The sequence below is a fragment of the Tinamus guttatus genome, unplaced genomic scaffold, assembly GCF_059628265.1.
Source record: "Tinamus guttatus ecotype Peru unplaced genomic scaffold, ASM5962826v1 Tinamus_guttatus_pri_ptg001089l, whole genome shotgun sequence".
Taxonomy (NCBI): Eukaryota; Metazoa; Chordata; class Aves; order Tinamiformes; family Tinamidae; genus Tinamus; species Tinamus guttatus.
This window is the reverse complement of record NW_028289623.1, coordinates 844,265-869,933: the sequence shown is the minus strand read 5'-3', so window position 1 is coordinate 869,933 and position 25,669 is coordinate 844,265. Positions and strand designations below refer to the sequence as shown.

Sequence of the window (25,669 nt, the reverse complement as noted above, 5' to 3'; positions counted from 1 at the left end):
ATGCAGGGCCTGCAATGTCACCATCTGTGAGGTAGCATGCCCACATAGGTGAGGGAAGGGTGTTCCTGAGCGCCCCTCTGCCTGTCTTTCCTTTCTCCCCTTGGCAGAAGGATCGCAGGATTGCTCCTTGTTTCCCCTCCTGTTCTTCTCTTGGGCTCCCTGGGGTTGCAGAGTTTTCAGATGCAGTTCAGACACCTACCCTGCAAGCTGCAGAAGAGAGGAATATGCATGGGAGTGAAGTGTCTCCAGTCCCCTCTAACCTGTGCAACTCCGGGAAATGCAGACCAGGGGTTTAGGAACTGAGCTAACTCTCCCTTAAGCACAGTCCATCTTCAGTGCAACTTCATTTGACCATTTTGCCTGTAATGTCTTAACAGACTTGGAGGTGCCTTCAGCAGGGACATTGCTGCCTCCTGACATCTCTGTGATGTCCAGGAGACCTCTGAAGAATCTGTTACAGAGACTAACAGTATGAAAAAACGGTTTGGAAACCGCATATTGGCAGCTGGAAAGAGCCCTGCATGTTCTTGGCTAGAGGCGAAGCTTGGAGACCTCCCTCAGGTGCCCTGAGAAAGGGAGAGAAGTTGGAGATCAGAGGTTTTGAAACTGGACTTGTCTGCTCCTAGGAGGGCCTGGGTTCTTTCTAGGGTAACTGATTAGGGTGATCGTCATGCACCTCAAAGAGGTTTGGGCACACAGCAGCTGCAATCAAGGCTAATAGGCAAAGGAGCTCTCCTCACTCTGCATAACATGACTATAAGTCCATTTTCTCACGATTCCCAGTAGAAATGCTGAAAAAAATCTGCCTCTAAGGAACACTCTGCAGAGGTGATAGGGGCATCACAGAGAAAATACATGTTGAAATAAATGTAAAAAATCCCCAAATTGTGCTCTCAATACACGTTCATTAGAAGTGGTGCTGTAGATACTGAAAAGCCCTTTTACAAACCAGGGGGATTTCACCTGAAAAATTGCGAATCTCAGAGCTCATCCCCCTCTTGTCCCCTTCTCACTACTGTAGGGCTGGACAGACTTCTCTGAAGCCCATGGGGAGATGCCCCTGCTCCTCACAGCACATTCAGCCACCCCACACTGAGGCTCAAGGAAGGGAGCTGCACAAAGATCTCCATGAAGAGAGGCAATATGGGCAGTGTATTCGAACTGAAACAAGTTGGGAGATATTTAACTTTAAAAATCTGGGATAACTGCTCAATATCTTTTCTTTTCTGAACAATCCACAGAGCCTGGAGAGAATGAAATGTCCAACAGCAGCTCCCTCAACGAGTTCCTCCTCCTGGCATTCGCAGACACGCGGGAGCTGCAGCTCTTGCACTTCTCGCTCTTCCTGGCCATCTACCTGGCTGCCCTCCTGGCCAATGGCCTCATCATCACAGCTGTAGCCTGCGACCACCACCTCCACACCCCCATGTACTTCTTCCTCCTCAACCTCTCCCTCCTCGACCTTGGCTCCATCTCCACCACTGTCCCCAAAGCCTTGCACAATTCCCTGTGGAACACCAGGACCATTTCCTACTCAGAATGTGCTGCCCAGATATTTTTCTTCATCTTCTTGTTTTCAGCAGAGTTTTCTCTCCTCACGGTCATGGCCTATGACCACTACGTTGCCATCTGCAGACCCCTGCACTATGGGACCCTCATGGGCATCAGGGCTTGTGTCAGAATGGCAACAGCTGCCTGGGCCACTGGTTTCATCAATGCGCTCCTGCACACTGGGAACACATTTTCCCTACCTCTCTGCCAAGGCAATGAGATGGAGCAGTTCTTCTGTGAGATCCCCCAGATCCTCAAGCTTGCCTGCTCACACTCCTACCTCAGGGAAGTTGGGGTTCTTGTTCTTGGTATTTATTTATCTTTGGGCTGTTTCCTTTTCATTCTGATGTCCTACATGCAGATCTTGGCTGCTGTGCTGAGGATCCCCTCTGAGCAAGGCCGGCACAAAGCCTTTTCCATGTGCCTGCCGCACCTGGCTGTGGTCTCCTTGTTTGTCAGTACTATATTGTTTGCCTACCTAAAGCCCCCCTCTGTCTCCTCCGCACTTCTAGATATGGTAGTGTCCATTCTGTACTCCGTGGTGCCTCCAGCCCTGAATCCCCTCATCTACAGCATGAGGAACAAGGAGCTCAAGGAGGCACTGAAGAAACTCATCCAGTGGTTACAAGGTCCGTGGTAACAACTGTTTCATTCACTCACCAGGATATCTGGTATCAAAGCTGTATTTTATCCATTTCTTTCATTTTTACTTCTTTTACATCCATCTTAAAATAATAAATAAAAAAAATAAAGATACCTGTTTTTTTGTCACATCTGCACAAGAATCTCTCATTCAGCTCTTAAACACAGACCATGATAAAGCAGGAAACCAGGCTTCCCTTTTCACTAGCAGAGAGGGGGGATTCTCTGACCCGCTTCTTTGAGCTCCCTTGGATGTGCCCAGTGCAGGGAGGAGAGTTTCCCTCTGCAGCGTCTTTTCCAGCACTGACACCAAGGGACCTCTGGGGTACAGAGTCACGGTGGGACAAGGGCAGGTGGGATGAGACCAGGGGGTCCAGTGTTGTTTAGGAGATCTCAGCTCTCGTGGCTATGGTTAGAGTGTGATCTCAAATCTCTCTAATATGACAGAAATGGCAACCAAGTGTCAGCACAGGTTTCCATGGTTCCATGCAAAGCTCCAACACACAAAACTAAACATGAGTGACTTGAAGGAAAGTCTAGAGACAGCCTTCCCATGGCAGTTCATCTTTCCTGAAGATACATTCCAGGAGGGGAGCAGGACTTTCTCTATTTAGAGTTGGCCTCCTCATTTCTGTGCTGTCCTTCCACGCTTTATTCTGAAGATATGGCCCAGGAACTCTCATAACCTGGTAGAGAGAGGCTTGTTTTCCCTCATACCCTGGAAGAACAGGCAGGACCAGTCCCTTAAACCACAGCTGGATTCCAGAATAACATTTCCATAATAAAAGGGGCTCTGCCCTAGGATGGTCCTGAATCTGGGCTCTCTTTAGGAACTGGAATCAAAAAATATGCCCAAGGGTGTGCAACCACAAATGGGCCTGCTCTTCTGCTTGTGAACTCCATGAGATCCGGACCAATGCAGATAGGCAATGGTCTCTGCATTGCCTGTGCCAGGCTGCCCCTCACGTGACTGTGCTGATGAGAGAACCCCCAGGGGAACTCCAGGCACAGGGTTTGCCTGGGAGTGGGCACTGAGTGCAGCTTTAATGAAACAGGGATGACTCACAGTGCAGGGACCAGAAGGTACAGCACTAAACCCAGGTGCACATGGGGAAAGGAGGGCTCTGCAATCCCCAGAGGGGCAGTGGGGACCCAGGAGGCCCAGGGAAGGGGCAGTGGAGGTTGATTCCTGCACCTGCAGTGAAACACCACAGTCTGGAGCTAGTGGCCACCCAAAGACATCTCCTGCCATTGCAATATTGTGGGGCACTCTGAGTACGGTCAAACCTCAGCCATCAGTATCAGTGGCCACAAGGGCACACTGATGGCTCATGCTCAATTTGTTGCCAACCACGATTCTCAGGTCCCTTTTTGCGGAGCTGCTCTCCTACAGGTCAACCCCCAGCCTGTCCTGGTGCTTGGGGTTATTCCTTCCTAGCTGCAAGAGCCTGCACTTGCCAGTGTTCAAGTTCATGATGTTCCTCTACTTCCAACACTTCAGGCTGTCCAGGTCCCTCTTAAGGCCTGCACAGACCTCTGGGCTATCAGCCATTCCTCCCACTTTTCTATCCTCAACAAACATACTTAGGGTGCACTCTGCCCCTTCAGGTCACTCATTAATAAACTGAACAGGTTTTGACTGACTCCTGATACCAAGAGGTGCAGGTCTCCAACTGGGCTCTGCACCACTGATCACAACCCAAAAGCCTAAACCCCAAACCCAGCTGCTCACATGGAGGTGACCTCACATGTGCAAACCCACCACATTCCTGCTGCTGCCTGTGGCCTTCAGAGACAGCAGCTTCCTCAAACCCCTTCCCCACACAGGAACCACTGCTGCCCTCTCAGCTCCTCTCACCACAGAGATCCCCTACCCACCGCCCACGCCTGCCTGCCTGCTGCCGGCCAATCAGGCACTCACAAAGACATGACGTCACAGCGCCGTCCCGCCCAGCTCTCTGGCCCTGCCCTCCAGGGCAGCAATGGCCTCCCCAGCCCTTCCCCGCCAGGAGCCCAGCCCGGGCTCAGCAGCTGCTCCGCGGAGATGATCTCAGCAGCGCAGAGCCCCGCAGGGCCCGGCTGCTGCCCAATGAGGCGCTGCAGGAGCGGTGACCTCACAGTCACCAGGCGGAGCCAGCCCTGCTGCTGCCCAATCAGCTCTGCCCGCAGCGGGGACCTCCCAAGCAGAAGCCACGCCCTCTCCCTGCAGCTGGCCTATCAGGGGCTGCGGCAGCAGTGACCTCCTCGTGCCCAGCGCAGCCATTGGCTGTGAGGCCCCGCGGGGCTCCTGGCTGTGCGGGGGGTGTGCGGGGCCGGGGCAGGGAGGGGAGCCCAGCTTGGGGCTGCTGGTGCTGGGGGTGCTGGTGTGGGGGCCTGGGGGGCTGTGTGAGCTGCTGTGTTGGGCTCAGCCAGCACTGCCCACCCCGGCGTGGGGGAGAAGAGAGGCAGCCAGTGCCAGGGAAACCTGCCCTGGATTCTCTCCTTCTGCCCCCAGCACCCACACAAGGGTTGGAGCTGCCCCACGGGAGCCTTGGGGCTTGGGGAAGCCCCAGCCCCAGAAGTCCTGGCTGCCACATTGTCCCCTGAGCAAGGTGGGACCCTCAGGCAGGACTCTTGTGGCAGCCTCCAGCCCTGAGCAGCTGCTGCCACAGCCTGCGATCCACAGGGGTCTTTGCAATGATAGTTTCTCTGTGACGCCTCGGGAAGGAGCTCCCGAAGCTGGGAGCCTTGGTGGAGAGCAGCAGGATCACTGGGAACAAGAACTGAGGTCCAGGCTGCGGGTGTTGATCCAGCAGTCCCCATCTCGCTCATCAGTTCCCCCATCTCATTTGACTCCATCAGCAGTTTGTTAGATGACCAGCTCCCTGCTCTGCAGCTGATGAAGTTGGGGAAAATCCCTGCAGTATCCCTTCATGCTCTTCCTCATATCTGGAGCAGAGTCCTGGTTACCATCTTAAAGAAGAAAACCCCATCTCCCTGCAACCCTGTCAGAGATGTGGCTTTCCAAGTCACTACCAAAGGAAGGACTTCTTTGGGTTTCTTATTAAGTTTGTGGCAGCACATGAGTGATGCTGTGAGCCCAGCTCTGCAGGCTGGAGGTCTTTCCCACATGTCCTGTTTGAAGTGACAATTTCTAACATCTGCGTTGGACACTTTGTGACTCCTCCTGACGCTCTGTTCACTCAGAGGCCCAGCGGCTGGTTTGCCCTTTGGGGAGGTTAAAGCTTGCTCTGTCTTTCTGCAGTCTGCCCCATTAGCCAAGACCTTACTATATGTACAGACTGTATGGATACATTCAAAGAGTGTCGTTATATTCCATGAAACTATACTCTGCTTTGTTTTTTTTTATTTCTTGTAACTAAAAGAAGATCTCCCTGTACCTGTTGGCAGCCAGTTGTCTAAGTAAAGCAGGTGAGAATTGAGGCAGACGAGCTATAACATTGAGTGCAGACTTAGGTGGACTAAGGCTAGCTGTCAACACGAGTGATTTAAATTCCCGAGAGGCTGATGAGGGAAACAGTAGGGCTGGGGAGTTGGAGAGGAAGATTGTGCATACAGTGCCTGATGTCCGGGACACTGTTTTTCCTACATGTGCTGATTTCATTAGGAGTCACTCTGTATGGCTATGAATTGGATGGTGTGCTGTCACCTATTCTTTAAAATAATAATAGAAAACTTTAAAAAGATGAAATACTTGTATATAATTGTTGTCTTCAGCTTTCAGCTACACTCCCCAAACCTCTCCAATTAGCCATGGACACTTGAAGGAAATAGCAGGGAGAGTCGTGGTTTATCAGGGCGTTTTGCTTTTTAATGAGCTCAATGCAGTATTTGGAGCTGAGTCCATGAATTGCAGCTTTGAAAGGAGATTGAAGAAATCCATGAAGAATTCAAAGTGAGAAGGAAACCCTAAAGTTTTGTAGAGCATTGATGGATCCCACTGAGGCCAATAACTACAACAACTCACCAGGGACTGGTTAAAGCTAAAAAATATAATCATTGGTAATAGTTAGGTAGGGAAAATACTCAGGTGGCTCTGATGCTGAATACACCCTTGATGTGTTTTGTCAATACACATTGGCCAAGCACAGGCAGAGAAACCCTGGGAAGGGAGATCCTTTCCTCCATGTGTTGCCCTTGTCCTCCCTGGCATCAGTGTTTGGGTGAGGGTGTGCAATGTCGAGTGCAGGACAAACACACGACACCTCCAGGGTCTTCAGAAGGATAAAGGGGGCAAAGAAGTCCTGATGACTCGGGGTAGGCCTCAGTGACAGACACAACAGCCATAGTCGAGAGGATTAAGACCTCCATTGTGTTGGGGCCTTGGCAGCGCCCTTGGCCATCTCTACCACGGGTCATCGTAGACCTGCTCCTGTGTACCTGCAGACTATGGACACCCAATCTGCTCCCCCAGAAAGTTCTCACAAGAGGTTCTCCTTCCCTTCCTTGAGAGCTTTTCCATCCTCAGTGGCTGTTTCTTGAAACACAAAGCCATTGGTGGTGAAAAACTTGCTCTGGGTGCCCTGTAGCAGCACCGCTTTACCCTTCAAGTGATATTTCTTCATCCTGTTGCCCAATCTGAGCTTCCCAAGCTGTATTTTGGTCCTGTTTCCTCTTTTCATGCTGCTTCCCACTACCAAGGAAATCTCTTGGCAGCCCCACAATGTGGTGACGAATATAACCTCGTGTGCCACGACAGAGTGGAACGTGAGGAACTGAAGTGCCAGGGCCTGAATGACAGGCCTGAGTCGGGGCTGACTTAGAGATGAATACGGCACTGCCTATGCAGTACACAGCACTCACCTGCAGAATTGCTCACTCCAGCTTGCACGGAGGCTTATTAAACAGCAGCTTTTTTACGCTCTCGTGCGGCTGTTTTTGACCTTGAGGGGAACCCTCCCATCCGAGGCCTGGGCTCTGACCAGATCCCCATCCCACATGATAGGGAAAGTATTCCACATCAGATGTTACCGCTCACAAACCAAATGCAAGTTATCATGATTGCTGATTTGACTCTATAAAAGATGGACACTCTTACTGCGATTTTGGAGACCTCACGGGTGGATGCACCACATAAGACCTCCCAGTTGCTGGAAAGGTTCTCCAAATCCTCGCCACAACAGTGACTATGGATCTGGATGACAGTAACATATTTAGGCAATTGATGATGTATCTTTTAATCACTATTCCCTTTGTCATATATTAATGGTTAGGTGCATTAGCTTGCTTATTTTGTCTGTTGCTAAAACTCAGTGTGTAATAAACTTATTTTATTAAATGTATCATTCTGTACTTCCTTAATATTAATAGTGAAATTAGACCATTCTTTCCAGTGGTGTCTGATTCTTTCTGTCGCCCCATCTGTCCCGGTCAATTGGCAAAACACCATGTTCTTTGCAGATGCCCATTGCAGCTCTCAGGATGCAAGGTTGGCCTCTGATTTTCAGCCTTGCAGGCCACAGTATTTCTGAAGGCAGCTGTACTTCTGGTCTGGTGTTGCTTCCTGCAGGTGGTCACCCTCAAATCAAGACCAGTTGGAGGGGGCCAGAAGTGTTTCCAGCCAGCTCTGAAGAAGTACCAAGGACACAAGTTGCACCTGGAGTTCTCTCAGGGAGCAGTTGCCTGCTCCAAGGTAGTGAGGAAGCAAGTGTTAGTGTACTCTTCATTTGGTAAACAAGTGTCCTGGTTTTCACTTGATGTTTCTTACTCGGGTCACAGATACCTCCTCCCTACATCCTGTGGTATAAAGAACGAAGGAGGACAACTCGCCGGTGCTCCATGCTTTCTGTCCTTTCTTTTGTCCAAACCTGATTTCTGGGCTCTACATAGCAGTCAGCAGATGGCGTGGAGGTGTGGATCTTGTCACCTCGGGTCCTGCCTTAGAGCCTATTCACTTAAAATGCAGTGGGCATTGGTGGCAAGTAAAACTGTCTTTTCTTTTGCCAGGGTCAGGGAGGACAAAGAGCAGGTCCAGTCCTTGTGGTTTTGTTCTGATTGCAGGCCAAGATTGTTCAGTGTGTCGTGACTCAACTGTGCTTTGGTAACCTCCATGAGCTGCTGTAGGTTCAGACAAGCCCTGGAAGCAGCAGTCCTCTTCCCCTGTGACCCTCTTCATCCTGCCGGGGCTCATTTTCAGGCAGAAGTCCCTCTCAGCACACACACCCCCATCCTGTGAAAGGCAGGAGTGCAGGACTGTAGAGGAAGGGCCACATGCTGTGTGTGACAGCATGGCTTTCCATCCCTGTGGGTGACTGTGACACCACCCACTAATCTCCCTCCAAGGGGAAAAAGAGCTTAGTTCCATTGCTGAGCTGTGCTGGTGCTCTTCTTTCTCCTCGTGCTCCTTTGCATGCCCGAAGCCCCCTGCCCTTATGGCCCTGAGTAGCAAGTGTGTGTTACAAGCAGGATGCAAATTGTTGCCTAATGGCTTTTGAAAGAAGTGAAAGATGCCTCTTCTCTTGCTGCTCTCCAAGAAAAAGCAGCCCAGCCTGAACCAGGCAATGCCTGTAACGAGACCAAGCAAGGTAGATCAAGGTCCTTCCTTGCGCTCAGCTTCTTCTATTCCCAGTTATCACCCTGACCATGCAGGTGGCAGGAGAAGTTGTCTGAGGTGTGAAACACAGGAAATTGCCACTTGTGCACTTTGAGATGTGATCGTGACACATGCAGTGGTGCAGTGTGACAAACAGAGAAGGGGTAAAGGGAAGCAAGCTAACCATCAGGAGGCATGAAAGCATTGCGAGATGCAGTGTCATAAATGGAGCATTCCTATGTGAGCCCCTTTTTGCATCTATCAGGCGGTGCTCAGAGAGTCTCTGATGTGTGAAGGTTGCTTGCCAAGGGCCAGAGGTACAAGCAGTGTAACTGGAGGGACTCGATTTCTTGCAGTTCATGGAGCTCTGTCAGATGTGCGGACTGAACAGTGCAAGAGAGTCCCCTCAGAGCCCATGGTTTTGTAAGTGTCCAGTTTGCTGAAGTGAGCCCTACTCAGATCCTTATTCCAGCAAGGGAAACTCTTTCTTTCTCCATTTCTCTATGGTCTCCAGAGCCTAGGATTCCTGAGGGTCACTCTTAGCACTAAAGCCTGCGGCAAAGGTGGCCTTTTCTGCGTCTTCTCTCGCCAGGACTCTGGGCCATTTTTCAGCAGGCCCGTATTTTCCCTAGTCAGCCTTTTGTTCCTGCTGTAGTGCTCTATTGTATTTTAAAAAATTATTTATTATTATTTTATCAGGAAGGTAAGAGTAAACATTGAGAAATAAAGAAATGAAGAGCACATGTTCATGCCAGGTACATGGGAATGACAAGTGACTGCACACAGGACAGTTTTTGGCACTGCCATTGTACCCATTGAGGAAGTTTCCTCAGTGCCTCCTTGAGCTCCTTGTTCCCCATGCTGTAGACAAGGGGGTTCAGTGCTGGAGGCACCGCTGAGTACTCAATGGCCAGAACAGAGAGATCCAGAGCTGGGAAGGATATGGAGGATTGAGAGGTTGGAATAAAGTGGCTAAGGGTGACATCTCACTGCCCCTGTGACCAGGGGTGGGAGTCAGATCCAACCAAATGGATATCATGACCTCTAATCTCTCCGGGGGACTGCAGATGACTGCACAGTCCAGGGCACCTGGGCTACAGAGCATTTCCAAGGGTGCTCGTTGTGTCCAGTTGTGCCTATACATCCTGCCCCTGGTATTTGATACATGGTGACCCAGAGGGCTCTCCGTTCTCCCTTCTTCCTGACTCTCAGAGTCAGTCCTCACTGCCTCTCCTGAGACTGCAGAGTCCTCTTTTGCCTGTGAATACCCAGTGCTTTACCTCTAAGAAACTCCATCTTTGAGGACCTCTCCCTTTATGAGGCTCTACTCACAGTCCATCCCAAGCATATGCTGTCCCAGGAGGATCTCTGTGCTTTCCTGACACTGCCAGCTTCCCCTCCATGAGAACAACCATCTGACACTGTGCCTTAATACGTAGGAGAGCTGTGCATGTGTAAATCCATGACCATTCAGCGTCTCCACTATCCTTGGACCCTGATAGGTGAATTCTCAAACCAGCCCTTGGTCTCTGAAAGATCATTACACGATTCTGAGCTCTGCGTTGCAGAAGCCATGGAGAATCCTGTGCAGCAGGCCCTTGAGTGGTGCAAGTCCTTGAGCTTATTCTTGACACCAGCTTTGGAGGAAAAGCCCAGCTTTCAGGCACTGTACTGATAGAAATTACTTTATTACAGAGATACTGTTAAGGATCCAGTCCTTGTCCAGCATTCGACACAATTTAGGGTATCAGGTGAGACAAAGCAGACACCGTAAAAAGGGGAATGAATACAAGCAGTTGTGTAGGAACATGATAACAATTATTATCACTAATAAAAGCCATAATAAAAATAACATGAAGAAACAATGCGCAATCCAGTCACGGAATACAGAAAGAATCATTTGTGGAGTGATGTGGAAAAATTACCACTGCTTAAAAATGTTCATGAAATCACTTTCCTAATGGCATCCTTGAGCTCCTTGTTCCTCATGCTGTAGATGAGGGGGTTCACTGCTGGAGGCACCACCGAGTACAGAACAGCCAGCACCAGATCCAGAAATGGGGAGGAGATGGAGGGGGACTTCAGGTTGGCAAATGCACATGTGCTGAGAAACAGGGAGACCATGGCCAGGTGTGGGAGGCACATGGAAAAGGCTTTGTGCCGGCCCTGCTCTGACGGGATCCTCAGCACAGCTCTGAAGATCTGCACGTAGGACACCACAATGAAAGTGAAACACCCAAAGCCTAAACAGGCACTAACCACCCGAAGCCCAACTTCCCTGAGGTAGGAGTGTGAGCAGGAGAGCTTGAGGATCTGGGGGGTCTCACAGAAGAACTGCTCCACCACGTTGCCTTGGCAGAGTGGAAGCGAAAATGCGTTCCCAGTGTGCATGAGAGAACTGAGGAAACCACTGGCCCAGGCAACTGCTGCCATTTTGACACAAACTCTGCTGTTCAGGAGGTTCCTGTAGTGCAGGGGTCTGCAGATGGCCACATAGCGATCATAGGCCATGACAGTGAGGAGATAATACTCCGCTGATATGAAAAAAAGGAAGAAAAAGACCTGCCCAGCACATTCCAAGTATGAAATGACCCTCATGTTCCATAGAGAATTGTGCATGGATTTGGGAACAGTGGTGGAGATGGATCCAAGGTCAAGGAGGGAGAGGTTGAGGAGGAAGAAGTACATCGGGGTGTGCAGGTGGTGGTCGCAGGCTACGGCTGTGATGATGAGGCCGTTGGCCAGGAGGGCAGCCAGGTAGATGGCCAGGAAGAGCGAGAAGTGCAAGAGCTGCAGCTCCCGCCTGTGTGAGAACGGCAGGAGGAGGAAGTCGTTGATGGAGCTGCTGTTGGACATCTGTTCGACTGGGCTCAGGAAAACTTTGTAGGGAAGAAAAGGCAATAATAGCTTAGAAGAATTTTCTCTGAAATAAACTTTCCATTTTTCATAGAAATGCTTCTCGACCCCATCCTCTATCTCAGTAATTTCTTCTTCGCACTATCACCTTCAGTCACCTCCTCAGTCTCTGCTCCACCTGAGTGTTCTGGGAGGAGCTGGAGCCTGAGCTACTCTACGCCAATGTGTATAAAGGACTGGTTCTTGATATTTCTCCTTTTTGGAGTTGATGTCACAGGACATCCACCTTTAATACAAAGGGTCTTTTCATATTCCCACACACACTTCCAAGGAGTTTGGGGTGCAGTAGGGGGTTTTAGAATTTTGTTTTAGAATTACTTATTTTGGAGATTTTTAGATTCTGTCACCATATCTGGTCAGGTTCTTTGCATGTCTTTATTGACATGGAAATAAAGACAGATGTCTCTATTTCTGTAAACGTGAACATTAAGCAGACTGGAGATGGAAATGGGGTCTCTGCTGCTTAGGGAACAGTGTGGAGTGCTGTTGAGTCCATCTGCTTTGTTCCTCCAGACAACCCTGGACTCTGTTGAGATCATAGAAGACTGGTTCCAAAGCACTCATTTAACTCTGCTCTCCCTCTAAGTTTAAGGTGCATATGTGATGGAGAGAACAGGACACTGCTACTGACATGACAAGCATTCTGTGCACTGAGTCCACTTATGCAGGGCAGCTCACAACCCCAGTAGGACAAAAGAGACAGTCACGTCTCCTGACAGTCACAGGGTCTCCTAAAGGGAGAGTCAACCCCTTTGCAGCCCCTCCAATGATGCTGCCCAGCACCCTGGGCACATTGCCCCTCTTCAGACACCTCCATGGCAGGACCTCAGGGTGAGTATCTGAATTTGTAGCTGAAGCCCCAGCTGACTGCCAGGACAAGAGCAGAAAGGAGAGGCAGGGAAATGAGGAGAAACACTGTGACTGCTGCCAAGGGAGGACAGAGAGACCGAGCAGCACCGTCCCCAGGTTGCACCTCCCAGACACTGTGGACTCCCAGGGCAGTGGTTCTCAGCCCCTGTGCCTTGCAATGGGAAATGGGCACATGGCAGGAGAGAGGCAGCTCTGCTGTTCTGGAAATCTGACTGCAGAGGAGGTCAGAAATGCCCTGGAGCCCTTCCCCTTGAGAGCAGAGTGATACTAAGCACAATGAGAATGAGGAGAGCTGCAAAGGGGATATTGCTGCTGCCCACAGGTGAAAAGGCAGTTGAAGGAATATTGTGGGGTCCTCGCAGACCTATTGATCCCTCAGAGCAGCACTGCAGAACTCTGCTTCAGGCATCTAAAGCTAAAATGTTCCATTCATTTACTGCCTTGTCAAGGATACAAAACAAAATCCTAGACTCTGGATATTGCCTTCCCTTTCATAGAAGCTTGCCAAGAGTGTCCTCTGAAAAAGCCCCTTCCAAATATGTTATGTGGGTGACGCTGAGCGGTGAGCAGTCCTGACCCCACACAGCAGCCTCTCAGCAGTAGAATGAACCTGCCCAGGGGGATATCTCCTCCCACCCAGAGCTTCTCCCTGCAGTGCCCTGGCAGGCTGAGTGCTGATCCTCACAGAATCACTGCACGGGGCACACAGCACCCTGGGGCGCATGGACATTGCTCTGAAGAACAGTGCTCTGAAGAACCTGTTCTCCCACATTGCCTTCACTGTCTTGCACCAGCTCCAGAAGAAGCAGCCGTGATGCCCTGACCTTGTGATGCTGGGACAGGGAGTTTCTGTTCTGAAGAATCTCCTCATATGCAAAGTAGAAGCAGGGAGAACAATCCTCACAAAAAAAGTCATCAGCTGGAGAGGTGCTGCAGACCCCTCCAGAAACCCCAGTAGCATTACCCTGCAGCCAGAGACTTACCATGTCACAGATTGCTCCTACCATGAGCTCTCCTCTGTCCTCCCACTCCATGCTGCCTTTCACCTCTCTGTCCTCTCTCCTTTCCTGTCTGCAGCAGCAGGCAGAGCCCTGCTGCTCTTGGCACAGGAGCTGCTCCTGCACACGTCTGTCTCTGGGCAGTGCTGACAGGTTGCCACGAACTGCAGCCCAGCTGAATTTATGAATTACTCTGTCCCTTGGGATTCCTCCCTCTGGGATATGTTCCATCAAGTAGAGTAACCTGTTTTCCTTCTCTAAAGACTACAGGGATACAGATTCCAACATTGCAGTTAATTTCAACAGATAATGATTATCTACCAAAGTTAGAAATGTCTCCCTGGAAGTCCTGATTCACATCTCTTAACTAGGCAGGACACCCAGACAAGGATAAGAAGGGAGCTTGTTGATACATGGTGCATATATGATTTAGATGACTTATTCAGATGGCTTATTGGGGCTCCACATGTCTGTTCAGAAGCACCAGGTTTGGAGAAGGATTCAGCTAACTCATGAACTCCACAAATACATGGCAGGTGGGATTCCCCTTACCAGGCTAAGCATGCACACATGGTCTGCTTGCAAGCTCCTGGCCTAAAGGTCCTAATGGAGTCACTGGAGATAGAGCTTCAGCAGGAGGCTGGGTTAGGAATTTTCTTGCTCATCTCTAATGACCCTGGATGCCTTCTATCCTACTAGAGCAGCACTCACAATAAAGCTGAGGGACAGGCAGATCCCTACAGCTCAAAGGGGCTTGAGGGAGAGAAGGCACCTTTCTCTGGTTGCAAGGGACGTTTGGAGATCATCTAGTCAGATGATGGTCAAGTCAGTGTTTGTAAGCACCTGGGAAGCCAGCAGCAGGCACATGGCACTACTACTGCTTGGGAGGGGCTTCACATTGTCTGTGCTTCTGGCTGGACAGCACCAGGCATTAGCAGGTCCATACCTGTCTGTGAGGGTGACCGTGAGCTCTGCCCTTTGCTGAGTCACAGGCAGGCCAGCAAGAGGCGCCTGGCTGGGCAGTTCCTTGGGAGGTCCCTGCTGGCAGAGCAGCTGCGAGGCCAGCGCTGGCCCATGGCTGGGGACGGGCTCTGAGGCCGCTCCTGTCCCAGCAGCAGTGGCAGGGACAAGAGGGTTTGCTGAGGGTGCCCCGGGGAGGGGCTGACACCTGCAGAGCTCTGCAGCCCTGGAGAAGGACACCTCCTTAATCAAGAGGAGGGAGATGGAGCACTTAGCACCAAGAATTTGTGCCGCTGTGAGCATGATCTTCTCTGGCAAATGTCGACAAGGAGCAGAGACTTGTGGCCAGCTACCATTGGACCAGTGAGTCCAAAAAGACCTTTTAGGCTGCTAAATGAATCCAGTGCCTGAGCAAGCATATTGTACCAAGAGCAGTGGCTTTAGTAATTTATGATTGCCAGGCTGTTTGTGCTGCAGTAATTGCCCTCCCTGTCTGATGGGTGAGTTAATGTAGACTCAGCTGAATTGCACTCTGAAGACATGGTAAGGGAAACAATGGGCACTGTCCGCAGCAGCAAGTTCACAGAATCACAGAGTGGTTAACATTGGAAGGGACCTCTAGAGATCATCTAGTCCAACTCCCCTGATCAAGCAGGGACACCTAGAGCATGTGGCACAGGGTGGCATCCAGGTGGGTTTTGAAGATCTCCAGAGAAGGAGACTCCACAACCTCTCTGGGCAGCCTGTTCCAGGGCTCTGGCACCCTCACAGTAAAGTTCTTCCTTACATGGAGATGGAACTTCCTGTGTTTCAACTTGCACCCATTACCCCTTGTCCTGTCACTGGCCACCACCAAGGAGAGGGGGCAACATCTGCTGGCAACACTCCTCCTGATGCAGGCCAGGATGCCATTAGCCTTCCTGGCCGCGAGGGCACATTGCCGACTCATGTTTAACTACTTGTCAATCAGGATTCCCAAATGCCTCTCTGCAGAGCTGCTTTCCAGCAGGTCAACCTGTAGTCTATACTGGTGTCTGGGGTTATTCCTCCTCAGGTGCAGGACCCTGCACTTGTCCTTGTAATGTGATGCTGGGCAATATTTCTAAATGCCTCTGCCTTTGCCTCTGCCTTTTTTTCTCCTCTACATTGCCCTATTAGCCTGGAGCTAAGTAACGAGTCTACCCAAGGGGTATCTGCTGGTTTGTGTGCCCTGAGTTATCTGATAGTTTTAGTGAGTATTGGAATAGGCCATCCTTATGTTTGGCAGGTCTGTCCTTAAAGACCTGCTGTCTTTCCTGAGCTCTGATGTCCTTGAGAGCTGCCTCCCCTGGAATCTCCCACCAGTCCCCTGAACAGGCTAGGAAGTTGGCTCTTCTGAAGCCCAGTCTCTATTCTGCTACTGTCCTTCTGCACTCCCCTCAGCATTAGGCACTCCAGATTCTCATGGTCACAGTAGGCAAGGCAGACACTAACTATCCTATCCCTGATTGGTTTGTCCTTGTTTGAAATGTCCAGATACCAGAAAGCATCATCCTTATCAGCCCATCTGGCAGCTGTGCAAGAAAGTTCCCCTTAATGCCCTCCAAAAGCCTCCCAGACTGCTTGCAGCATGCAGTCTGCCTTTCCAGGTCGTGACAGGGGGATTAAAGTCTGCCCAACTAGAACCAGGGCCAGTGATCCACAGACTTCTTTTATACTGCCGAGAAATAGGAAAGCTCCCTCCTGAGATGTTCACCCACAAGCTCTCACTTCAAACCTTGCCTCTTCCAAGGAAGAGCTCCACACATCCAATCTGCTCCTTCACACAAAAGACATCCTCCCTCATCTTACATTGATCACCATTCCAATGATCTTTCTGGCCTGTGACAGCTTGCACATCTTCACATTCTCCTGCCTCTACTTCAGGCTGCCTACACTTGCATATATTTGGGCTTCAGCTGTGGCACAGAGAACAGAATGGTCACAGAGAAACCTGTTACCAAGAGGCAAAGACACTGGGTGTGCAATGGCCCAGTTCAGAGCAGAGCCATGCCGTCATATATAGCAGGAACAATGCAATGGTGGAAGCAGCTTCCCACTAAGAAAGTGAATCCAGCAGTGTCTGAGGCCAGACAGACACAGAGCTGGGCCATTGAGAAACAGCAGGAAAGGGGGTTCTGCCTGAGGTGACTCTGTAGCTATACTGGACCTATGACAGACTCCTTGCACAAATCTCCAGGAAGGATAAGGTGCCCCTGATGATGTCCGTGGACCTTGACAGCCTGTGATCCAGCCACGCTGAGGTCCTCATTAGCCCAAACCCCGTTCATATAATATGATGGAGTGAGCAGAAGTTGAGGGGAGGAGAGCAAGAAGGTTTGAGAGTGCAAAGAATCTCAAGATACCTTGGTGTGATGTGCCTCTCATTTATGCAGCACACATGGATGTAGACAGGATGGACTTTCCCTGCAGACAGTGCTGGATTTCATTTGTTTGGGTTCAGGATGGAACCCTAGGATTCCCTGCAGCACTTGCCCAGCAAGCGCTCCAAAGGGGATAGTTTCCCTGTAGGTCCAATCTGCTAGAGACATATGGTTGAGCTGGACAACCCAGGCATCTGACAAGGCTCTTCCAGCACTTCTCAACGCCATCAGATGAAGTGTCTGCACTGAATTACAAGAGCTGCTGGTTAATACTGGAATCTTCCTATGCCTCAGCTGGAGTGAGTGGGGCTCTAGTTGTGTATGGCACCAGGAGGTCGTTTCAGACAGCCAAGACAATTCCCCACCTGATCCTCACCTCATCCTCTAGGATGATGCAGGACCCTCAGTTCCTGCATCAGAGCAAGCAGACACTGACACCACATCTGTGTGTGGCACATCTGCCTTGGACCACATCTGTCTCTTCAGCTGTCACCAGATATCTGTGTGTAAGCGACTGACTCTTCCATCTCCAATGATTACAGTGGGATCTTAGACAGAGCACACATGCACACCTCTGTGTTGTGCTCACTTTGTTTTTGGCAAGGGGAATCCCACCAATGGCGTCTGTGGAGTTTACAGGAATAATCTGAATATCACTTCAGACCCAGGCCTGGAGGTCTGCATTCTGTAATGCCCAAATTGATTAATCCTAATCAAAACCTGAACCATGTCTGAGTTGGCTTTTGTCCCATCTAGATGTCCCTGTCTGATTGAGAGATGAAAATCATTCTTCCAGAGTGGGACATTCACGACTTTCCTAGCTCCTCATCCTCTGATGAAATAAATGGCAATGTTGGAACCCGTCTCCTCTCACAAGAAAAGGAAAACAGATGTTTATTTTAGTTTGCTTGAGGGAACATTCCCCAGGAGGAGGGAACACAAGGGACAGAGAAATTGGTGAGTTCAGCTGTTCCTCTGCTCCTGAGCGGGGCCAGGCTCCTGGGACGGAGGCAGCTTGTGGCAGCCTGGCAGCACTGCCCAGAGACAGCCGAGTGCAGGAGCAGCTCCTGTGCCAAGAGCAGCAGGGCTGCGGGCACTGCCTGCTGCTGCGGACAGCAGAGGAGAGAAGGCAGCGAGAGGGGAACGGCAGTGTGGAGCGGGAGGACAGAGCAGAGCTCACTGAAGGAAGAAATCTTCACAAGCCCTTGTGTGGTAAGTCTCTGGCTGCAGGGCAATGCTGCTGAGGTTCCCAGAGGGATCTTCTGAACACATCCCACCCCATGACTGATAGGACTTGTCTCTCCTGGAGTATCCAGGGTATGGCAGGAGAAGGAGCTGATCCAGCTCAGGGGTTCCCTGATACACCTTCACAGGGCAGGGCATGCTGCTCCTTTCTTCCAGGTATCGCTGCAGGGGTGTCAAGGGCTGGGTGTGCACACAGGTCTCTCCAGGTTTCTGAATCAGAGCAGCACCCCTGCACCCGAGGGAGCACCCTGGGCAGTGACTCTGCTGCCTGCAAGGGTCAGTGCTGCACAGAGAAGCCCTGACAGGGATGGCTCCCAGTCAGCCAGGATCATCTTCCTTTTGAGACTGGGCTGCCTCGGTCAAGTCTGCTCACCTTGTTCATGTGCAGGACATGTCCCAAGAGTCTTTTCAAGAGGAAGATCAAGAGAAGGGCTACTTCCAAAGGCAGGAACTTTCCTCTTCCTGTCTGCACTTTCAGTTATATCCCTCACTGCTGCAGGGAGAAAAGAGGAGTGTATTCTGTTTTGCCAAGGAAGTGGGACTCAAGCCTTCCCTCTCAGAGATCAATAGGTCCGTGAGAAACTTTATAGAGCCTCTTCAACCCACCTTAGTCTGCAGCAGCATCATCATCACCTTTGTGCAATTTATTTTACTTGCTCCGTAAAGTGCCTGCACAGCGATGGCCCTGGACAGTGTCCTGTCCCCAGAGGCTTGTGTAGGGCAGAACTGAGCACACAAAAGTGATGTCTCTGAGAGCACAGACTGACCAAAATTGTTGGGACGGACTATGGTGCCATCAGGGACTGCTGCAGGCAGCAGATATGGTCAGGGAAGGAGAGGGAGGTGCCCACCATGATGGGAGGATGGATTTGGGGAAGTCATGCTCAGTCCTTTCAATGCAGACACCTTCCTCTGAGCAAGCCCTGCCACGTCTCCTCTGCCACCCAGCAGCCTCTCTGCACTGACAGCCTTGGGGTCCAGGGTATCAGCCCACTCCTCTACAGCCAGATCCCTGGCAAAAGACACGGGCATCCCTCCTGCTATGGGCACATTTCCTGCTGCCCAATATAGGGGCTTCAGATGCATGTTCTGCAATGTCACCATCTGTCAGGTAGCATGCCCACATAGGTGAGGTAAGGGTGTTCCTGAGTGCCCCTCTGCCTGTCTTCCCTTTCTCCCCTTGGCAGAAGGATCGCAGGATTGCTCCTTGTTTCCCCTCCTGTTCTTCTCTTGGGCTCCCTGGGGTTGCAGAGTTTTCAGATGCAGGTCAGACACCTGCCCTGCAAGCTGCAGAAGAGAGGAATATGCATGGGAGTGAGGCATCTCCAGTGCCCGCTAACCTGTGCAGCTCCAGGAAATGCAGCCGTGTGTTTAGGAACTGAGCTAACTCTCCCTTAAGCAGAGTCCATCTTCAATGCAACTTCATTTGACCCTTTTGCCTGTAATGTCTTAACAGACTTGGAGGTGCCCTTAGGAGGGACATTGCTGCCTCCTGCCATCTCTGTGATGTCCAGGAGACCTCTGAAGAATCTGTTACAGAGACTGAGAGTGTGAAAAAACATTTTGGAAACTGCATATGGATAGCTGAAAAGAGCCCTGCATATTCTTGGCTAGAAGCAAAACACAGAGACCTCCCTCAGGTGCCCTGAGAAAGGGAGAGAAGTTGGAGATCAGAGGTTTTGAAACTGGACTTGTCTGCTCTTAGGAGGGGCTGGGTTCTTTCTAGGGCAACTGATGAGGGTGATCATCATGCACCTCAATGAGGTTTGGGCACACAACAGCTGCAATCAAGGCTAATAGGCAGAGGAGCTCTCCTCACTCTGCATAACATGACTATAAATCCATTTTCTCACGATTCCCAGTAGAAACGTGGAGAATTTCTGCCTCTGAGGAACACTCTGCAGAGGTGAGAGCGGCATCCCAAAGAAAATACATGTCAAAATAAATGTCAAAAATCCCCAAACTGTTTTCTCAATACACGTTCATTAGAAGTGGTGCTGTAGATACTGAAAAGCCCGTTTACAAACCAAGGGGTTTTCACCTGAAAAATTGTGAATCTCACAGCTCATCACCCCACTTGTCTCCTTCCCACTACTGTAGAGCTGGACAGACTTCTCTGGAGCCCATGGGGAGATGCCCCTGCTCCTCACAGCACATTCAGCCACCCCACACTGAGGCTCAAGGAAGGGAGCTGCACAAAGATCTCCATGAAGAGAGGCAATATGGGCAGTGTATTAGAACTGGAACAAGTTGGGAGATATTTAACTTTAAAAATCTGTGATAACTGCTCAATATCTTTTCTTTTCTGAACAATCCACAAAGCCCGGAGAGAGTGAAATGTCCAACAGCAGCTCCCTCAGTGAGTTCCTCCTCCTGCCATTCTCAGACACACGGGAGCTGCAGCTCTTGCACTTCTCGCTCTTCCTGGCCATCTACCTGGCTGCCCTCCTGGCCAACGGCCTCATCATCACAGCCGTAGCCTGCGACCACCGCCTCCACACCCCCATGTACTTCTTCCTACTCAATCTCGCCCTCCTTGACCTGGGCTCCATCTCCACAACTGTTCCCAAAGCCATGGCCAATTCCCTGCAGAACACCAGGGCCATTTCCTATTCAGAATGTGCTGCCCAGATATTGTTCTTCCTCTTCTTCTTTGGAGGGGAGTTTTCTCTCCTCACAGTCATGGCCTATGACCGCTTTGTGGCCATCTGCCGACCACTGCACTATGGGACCCTCCTGGACAGCAGAGCTTGTGTCAAAATGGCAGCAGCTGCCTGGGCCAGTGGTTTCCTCAATTCTCTCATGCACACTGGGAACACATTTTCGCTACCTCTCTGCCAAGGCAATGTGGTGGGGCAGTTCTTCTGTGAGATCCCCCAGATCCTCAAGCTCTCCTGCTCAGACTCCTACCTCAGGGAAGTTGGGCTTCTTGTTGTTAGTACCTGTTTATTCTTTGGGTGTTTCACTTTCATTGTGGTGTCCTACGTGCAGATCTTCAGAGCTGTGCTGAGGATCCCCTCCGAGCAGGGCCGGCACAAAGTCTTTTCCATGTGCCTCCCACACCTGGCCGTGGTCTCCCTGTTTGTCAGCACATGTGCATTTGCCTACGTGAAGCCCCTCTCAATCTCCTCCCCAGCTCTCGATCTGGTGCTGGCTGTTCTGTACTCAGTGGTGCCTCCAGCAGTGAACCCCCTCAGGACAGGGGGATTAAAGTCTGCCCAACTAGAACCAGGGCCAGTGATCCACAGACTTTTTTTATACTGCCGAGAAATAGGAAAGCTCCCTCCTGAGATGTTCACCCACAAGCTCTCACTTCAAACCTTGCCTCTTCCAAGGAAGAGCTCCACACATCCAATCTGCTCCTTCACACAAAAGGCATCCTCCCTCATCTTACATTGATCACCATTCCAATGATCTTTCTGGCCTGTGACAGCTTGCACATCTTCACATGCTCCTGCCTCTACTTCAGGCTGCCTACACTTGCATATGTTTGGGCTTCAGCTGTGGCACAGAGAACAGAATGGTCACAGAGAAATCTGTTACCAAGAGGCAAAGACACTGCGTGTGCAATGGCCCAGTTCAGAGCAGAGCCATGCCATCATATATAGCAGGAACAATGCAATGGTGGAAGCAGCTTCCTACTAAGAAAGTGAATCCAGCAGTGTCTGAGGCCAGGAGGACACTGAGCTGGGCCACTGAGAAACAGCAGGAAAGGGGGTTCTGCCTGAGGTGACTCTGTAGTTATACTGGACCTATGACAGACTTCTTGCACAAATCTCCAGGAAGGACAACGCGCCCCTGAAGAAGTCCATGCACCTTGACAGCCTGTGATCCAGACATGCGGAGGTCCTCATTAGCCCAGTCCCTGTTCATATAATATGATGGAGTGAGCAGAAGTTGAGGGGAGGAGAGCAAAAAGGGCTTGAGAGTGCAAAGAATCTCAAGATACCTTGGTGTGATGTGCCTCTCATTTATGCAGCACACATGGATGTAGATGGGATGGACTTTCCGTACAGACAGTGGTGGATTTCTTTTGTTTGGGTTCAGGACGGAACCCCAGGATTCTCTGCAGCATTGCTCAGCAAGCATTCCCTGTTGGCAGGGATAGTTTCCCTGTAGGTCCAATCTGCTAGAGACATATGGTTGAGCTGGACAAGCCAGGCATCTGACAAGGCTCTTCCAGCACTTTTCAATGCCATCAAATCAAGTGTCTGTACTGAATTACAAGAGCTGCTGGTTAATACTGGAATTTTCCTATGCCTCAGCTGGAGTGAGTGGGGCTGTAGTTTTGTTTGGCACCAGAAGGTCATTTCAGATAGCCGAGACAATTCCCCACCTGATCCTCACCTCATCCTCTAGGATGATGCAGGTCCCCCAGTTCCTGCATCAGAGCAAGCAGACACTGACACCACATCTGTGTGTGGCACATCTGCTTTGGACCACATCTGTCTCTTCAGCTGTCACCAGATATCTGTGTGTAAGCGACTGACTCTTCCATCTCCAATGATTACAGTGGGATCTTAAACAGAGCACACACGCACACCTCTGTGTTGTGGTCACTTTGTTTATGGCAAGGGGAATCCCACCAATGATGTCTGTGGAATTTACAGGAATAATACTCTGAATATCACTTCAGACCCAGGCCTGGGGGTCTGCATTCTGTAATGCCCAGATTGATTAATCCCAGTCAAAACCTGAACCATGTACTAGTGAGTTGGCCTATCTGCAATCAAGGCAGAGGAGCTCTCCTCACTCTGCATAACGTCACTAGTCCATTTCTCATGATTCTCATGATTCTCAGTAGAAGTGCTGAAAAAATCTGCCTCTGAGGAACACTGCAGAAGTGAGAGGGCCATCCCAAAGAAAATGCATGTCAAAGTAAATGTAAAAAATCCCCAAATTGTGCTCTCAGTACACGTTCATTAGAAGTGGTGCTGTAGATACTGAGAAGCCCTTTTACAAACCAGGGGGATTTCACCTGAAAAATTGTGAATCTCAGAGCTCATCACCCCTCTTGTCTCCTTAGAATCATAGAATCATAGAATGCTTAGGGTTGGAAGGGACCTCTAGAGATCATCTAGTCCAACCCCCCTGCATACGCAGGGACACCTAGAGCACGTGGCACAGGACGGCATCCAAGCGGGTTTTGAAGATCTCCAGAGAAGGAGACTCCACAACCTCTCTGGGCAGCCTGTTCCAGTGCTCTGTCACCCTCACTGTTAAGAAATTTTTCCTTAAGTTCCTATGGAATTTTTGGTGTTTCAGTTTCCGGCCATTTCCTCTAGTCCTATCAGTGGCCACCACTGAAAAGAGACCATGACCGTCCTCTGCACTCCCTCCCTTGAGGTACTTATAGACACTGATTAGATCCCCTCTCAGCCTTCTCTTCTCCAGGCTGAACAGGCCCAGCTCCCTTAGCCTCTCCTCATAGGGCAGATGTTCCAGGCCCCTGATCATCCTTGTGGCCCTGCGCTGGACTCTCTCCAGAAGCTCCACATCCCTCTTGTACTGTGGAGCCCAGAACTGGACACAATACTCCAGATGCGGCCTCACCAGGGCTGAGTAGAGGGGCAGGATCACCTCCCTCGACCTGCTGGAGACGCTCTTCTTAATGCAGCCCAGGATCCCATTGGCCTTCTTGGCCACGAGGGCACAGTGCTGCCTCATGGTCAACTTGTCATCCACCATGACACCCAGGTCTTTCTCCGCAGAGCTGCTCTCCAGAAGGTTGGTCCCCAGCCTGTACTGGTGTCTGGGGTTATTCCTCCCCAGGTGCAGGACCTTGCACTTGGCCTTGTTGAATTGCATGAGGTTTTTCACCGCCCAGTTGTCCAGTCTGTCCAGATCCCTCTGGATGGCAGCGCAGCCCTCTGGGGTATCGGCTACTCCTCCCAGTTTCGTGTCATCAGCAAACTTGCTGAGGGAGCACTCTGTGCCTTCATCCAGGTCATTGATGAATAAAATGAACAGGACTGGACCAAGGACTGACCCACTACTGTAGAGCTGGACAGATTTCTCTGGAGCCCATGGCGAGGTTCCCCTGCTCCTCACAGCACATTCAGCCACCCCACACGGAGGCTCAAGGAAGGGAGGTGCACAAACATCTCCATGAAGAAAGGCAATATGGGTAGTGTATTAGAACTGGAACAAGTTGAGAGATATTTAACTTTAAAACTCTGGGATAACTGCTGAATAACTTTTCTTTTCTGAACAATCCACAAAGCCTGGAGAGAGGGAAATGTCCAACATCTCCCTCAACAAGTTCCTCTTCCTGCCATTCGCAGACACACGGGAGCTGCAGCTCTTGCACTTCTCGCTCTTCCTGGCCATCTACCTGGCTGCACTGCTGGCCAACAGCCTCATCATCACAGCCCTAGCCTGCAACCACCATCTCCACACCCCCATGTACTTCTTCCTCCTCAACCTCTCCCTCCTTGACCTGGGCTCCATCTCCATGACTGTTCCCAAAGCCATGCACAATTCCCTGTGGAACATCAGGGCCATTTCCCAATTGGGATGTGCTGCCCAGATATTTTTCTTCGTCTTCTTCTTTTCAGCTGAGATTTCTCTCCTCACAGTCATGGCCTACGACCGCTACGTAGCCATCTGCAGACCCCTGCACTATGGGACCCTCCTGGGCATCAGAGCTTGTGTCAAAATGGCAGCAACTGCCTGGGCCAGTGGCTTTCTCAATGCTCTCCTGCAAACTGGGAACACATTTTCCCTACCACTTTGCCAAGGCAATGGGGTGGAGAAGTTCTTCTGTGAGATCCCCCAGATTCTTAAGCTCTCCTGCTCCGATTCCTACCTCAAGGAAGTTGAGTGTCTTGTTGTTAGTACCTGTTTATTCTTTGTGTGTTTCACTTTCATTGTGGTGTCCTACGTGCAGATCTTCAGAGCTGTGCTGAGGATCCCCTCCGAGCAGGGCCGGCACAAAGTCTTTTCCATGTGCCTCCCGCACCTGGCCGTGGTCTCCCTGTTTGTCAGCACATGTGCATTTGCCTACTTGAAGCCCCCCTCCATCTCCTCCCCATCTCTGGATCTGGTGCTGGCTGTTCTGTACTCAGTGGTGCCTCCAGCAGTGAACCCCCTCATCTACAGCATGAGGAACAAGGAGCTCAAGGATGCCATTAGGAAAGTGATTTCAGGGATCTTTTTAAGCAGTGGTTATTTTTCCACATCTCTCCACAAATGACTCTTTCTGTATCCCGTAACTGGATTGCGCATTGTTTCTCCATGTTATTTTTATTATGGCTTTTATTAGTGATAATAATTGTTATCGTGTTCCTACACAACTGCTTGTATTCATTCCCCTTTTTATGGTGTCTGCTCTGTCTCACCTGATACCCTCAATTGTGTTGAATGCTGGAGAAGAACTGGCTCCCTAACAGTATCTCTCTAATAAAGTAATTTCTATCAGTACAGTGCCTGAAAGCTGGGCTTTTCCTCCAAAGCTGGTGTCAAGAATAAGCCCAAGGACTTGCACCCCTCAAAGGCCTGCTGAACAGGATTCTCCATGGGTTCAGCAACACAGAGCTCAGAATCATGTAATG

At 50.6% G+C, this 25,669-nt stretch overlaps 2 protein-coding genes across 2 annotated transcripts; both read left to right on the top strand.

Annotated features, from left to right (window-relative positions):
• The first annotated feature begins 1,258 nt into the window (after positions 1–1,258).
• LOC148590793 (olfactory receptor 14A16-like) lies at positions 1,259–2,191 on the top strand. Its single transcript, XM_088538585.1, has one exon. It carries the CDS (start codon positions 1,259–1,261, stop codon positions 2,189–2,191), a length of 933 nt encoding a protein of 310 aa, XP_088394711.1.
• Positions 2,192–20,453: 18,262 nt separating this feature from the next.
• On the top strand, positions 20,454–25,311 carry LOC148590792 (olfactory receptor 14J1-like). Its single transcript, XM_088538584.1, has 2 exons — positions 20,454–21,047; positions 24,940–25,311. The coding sequence occupies exons 1-2, from the start codon at positions 20,454–20,456 to the stop codon at positions 25,309–25,311; spliced, it is 966 nt and encodes a 321-aa protein (XP_088394710.1).
• Positions 25,312–25,669: the final 358 nt, after the last annotated feature.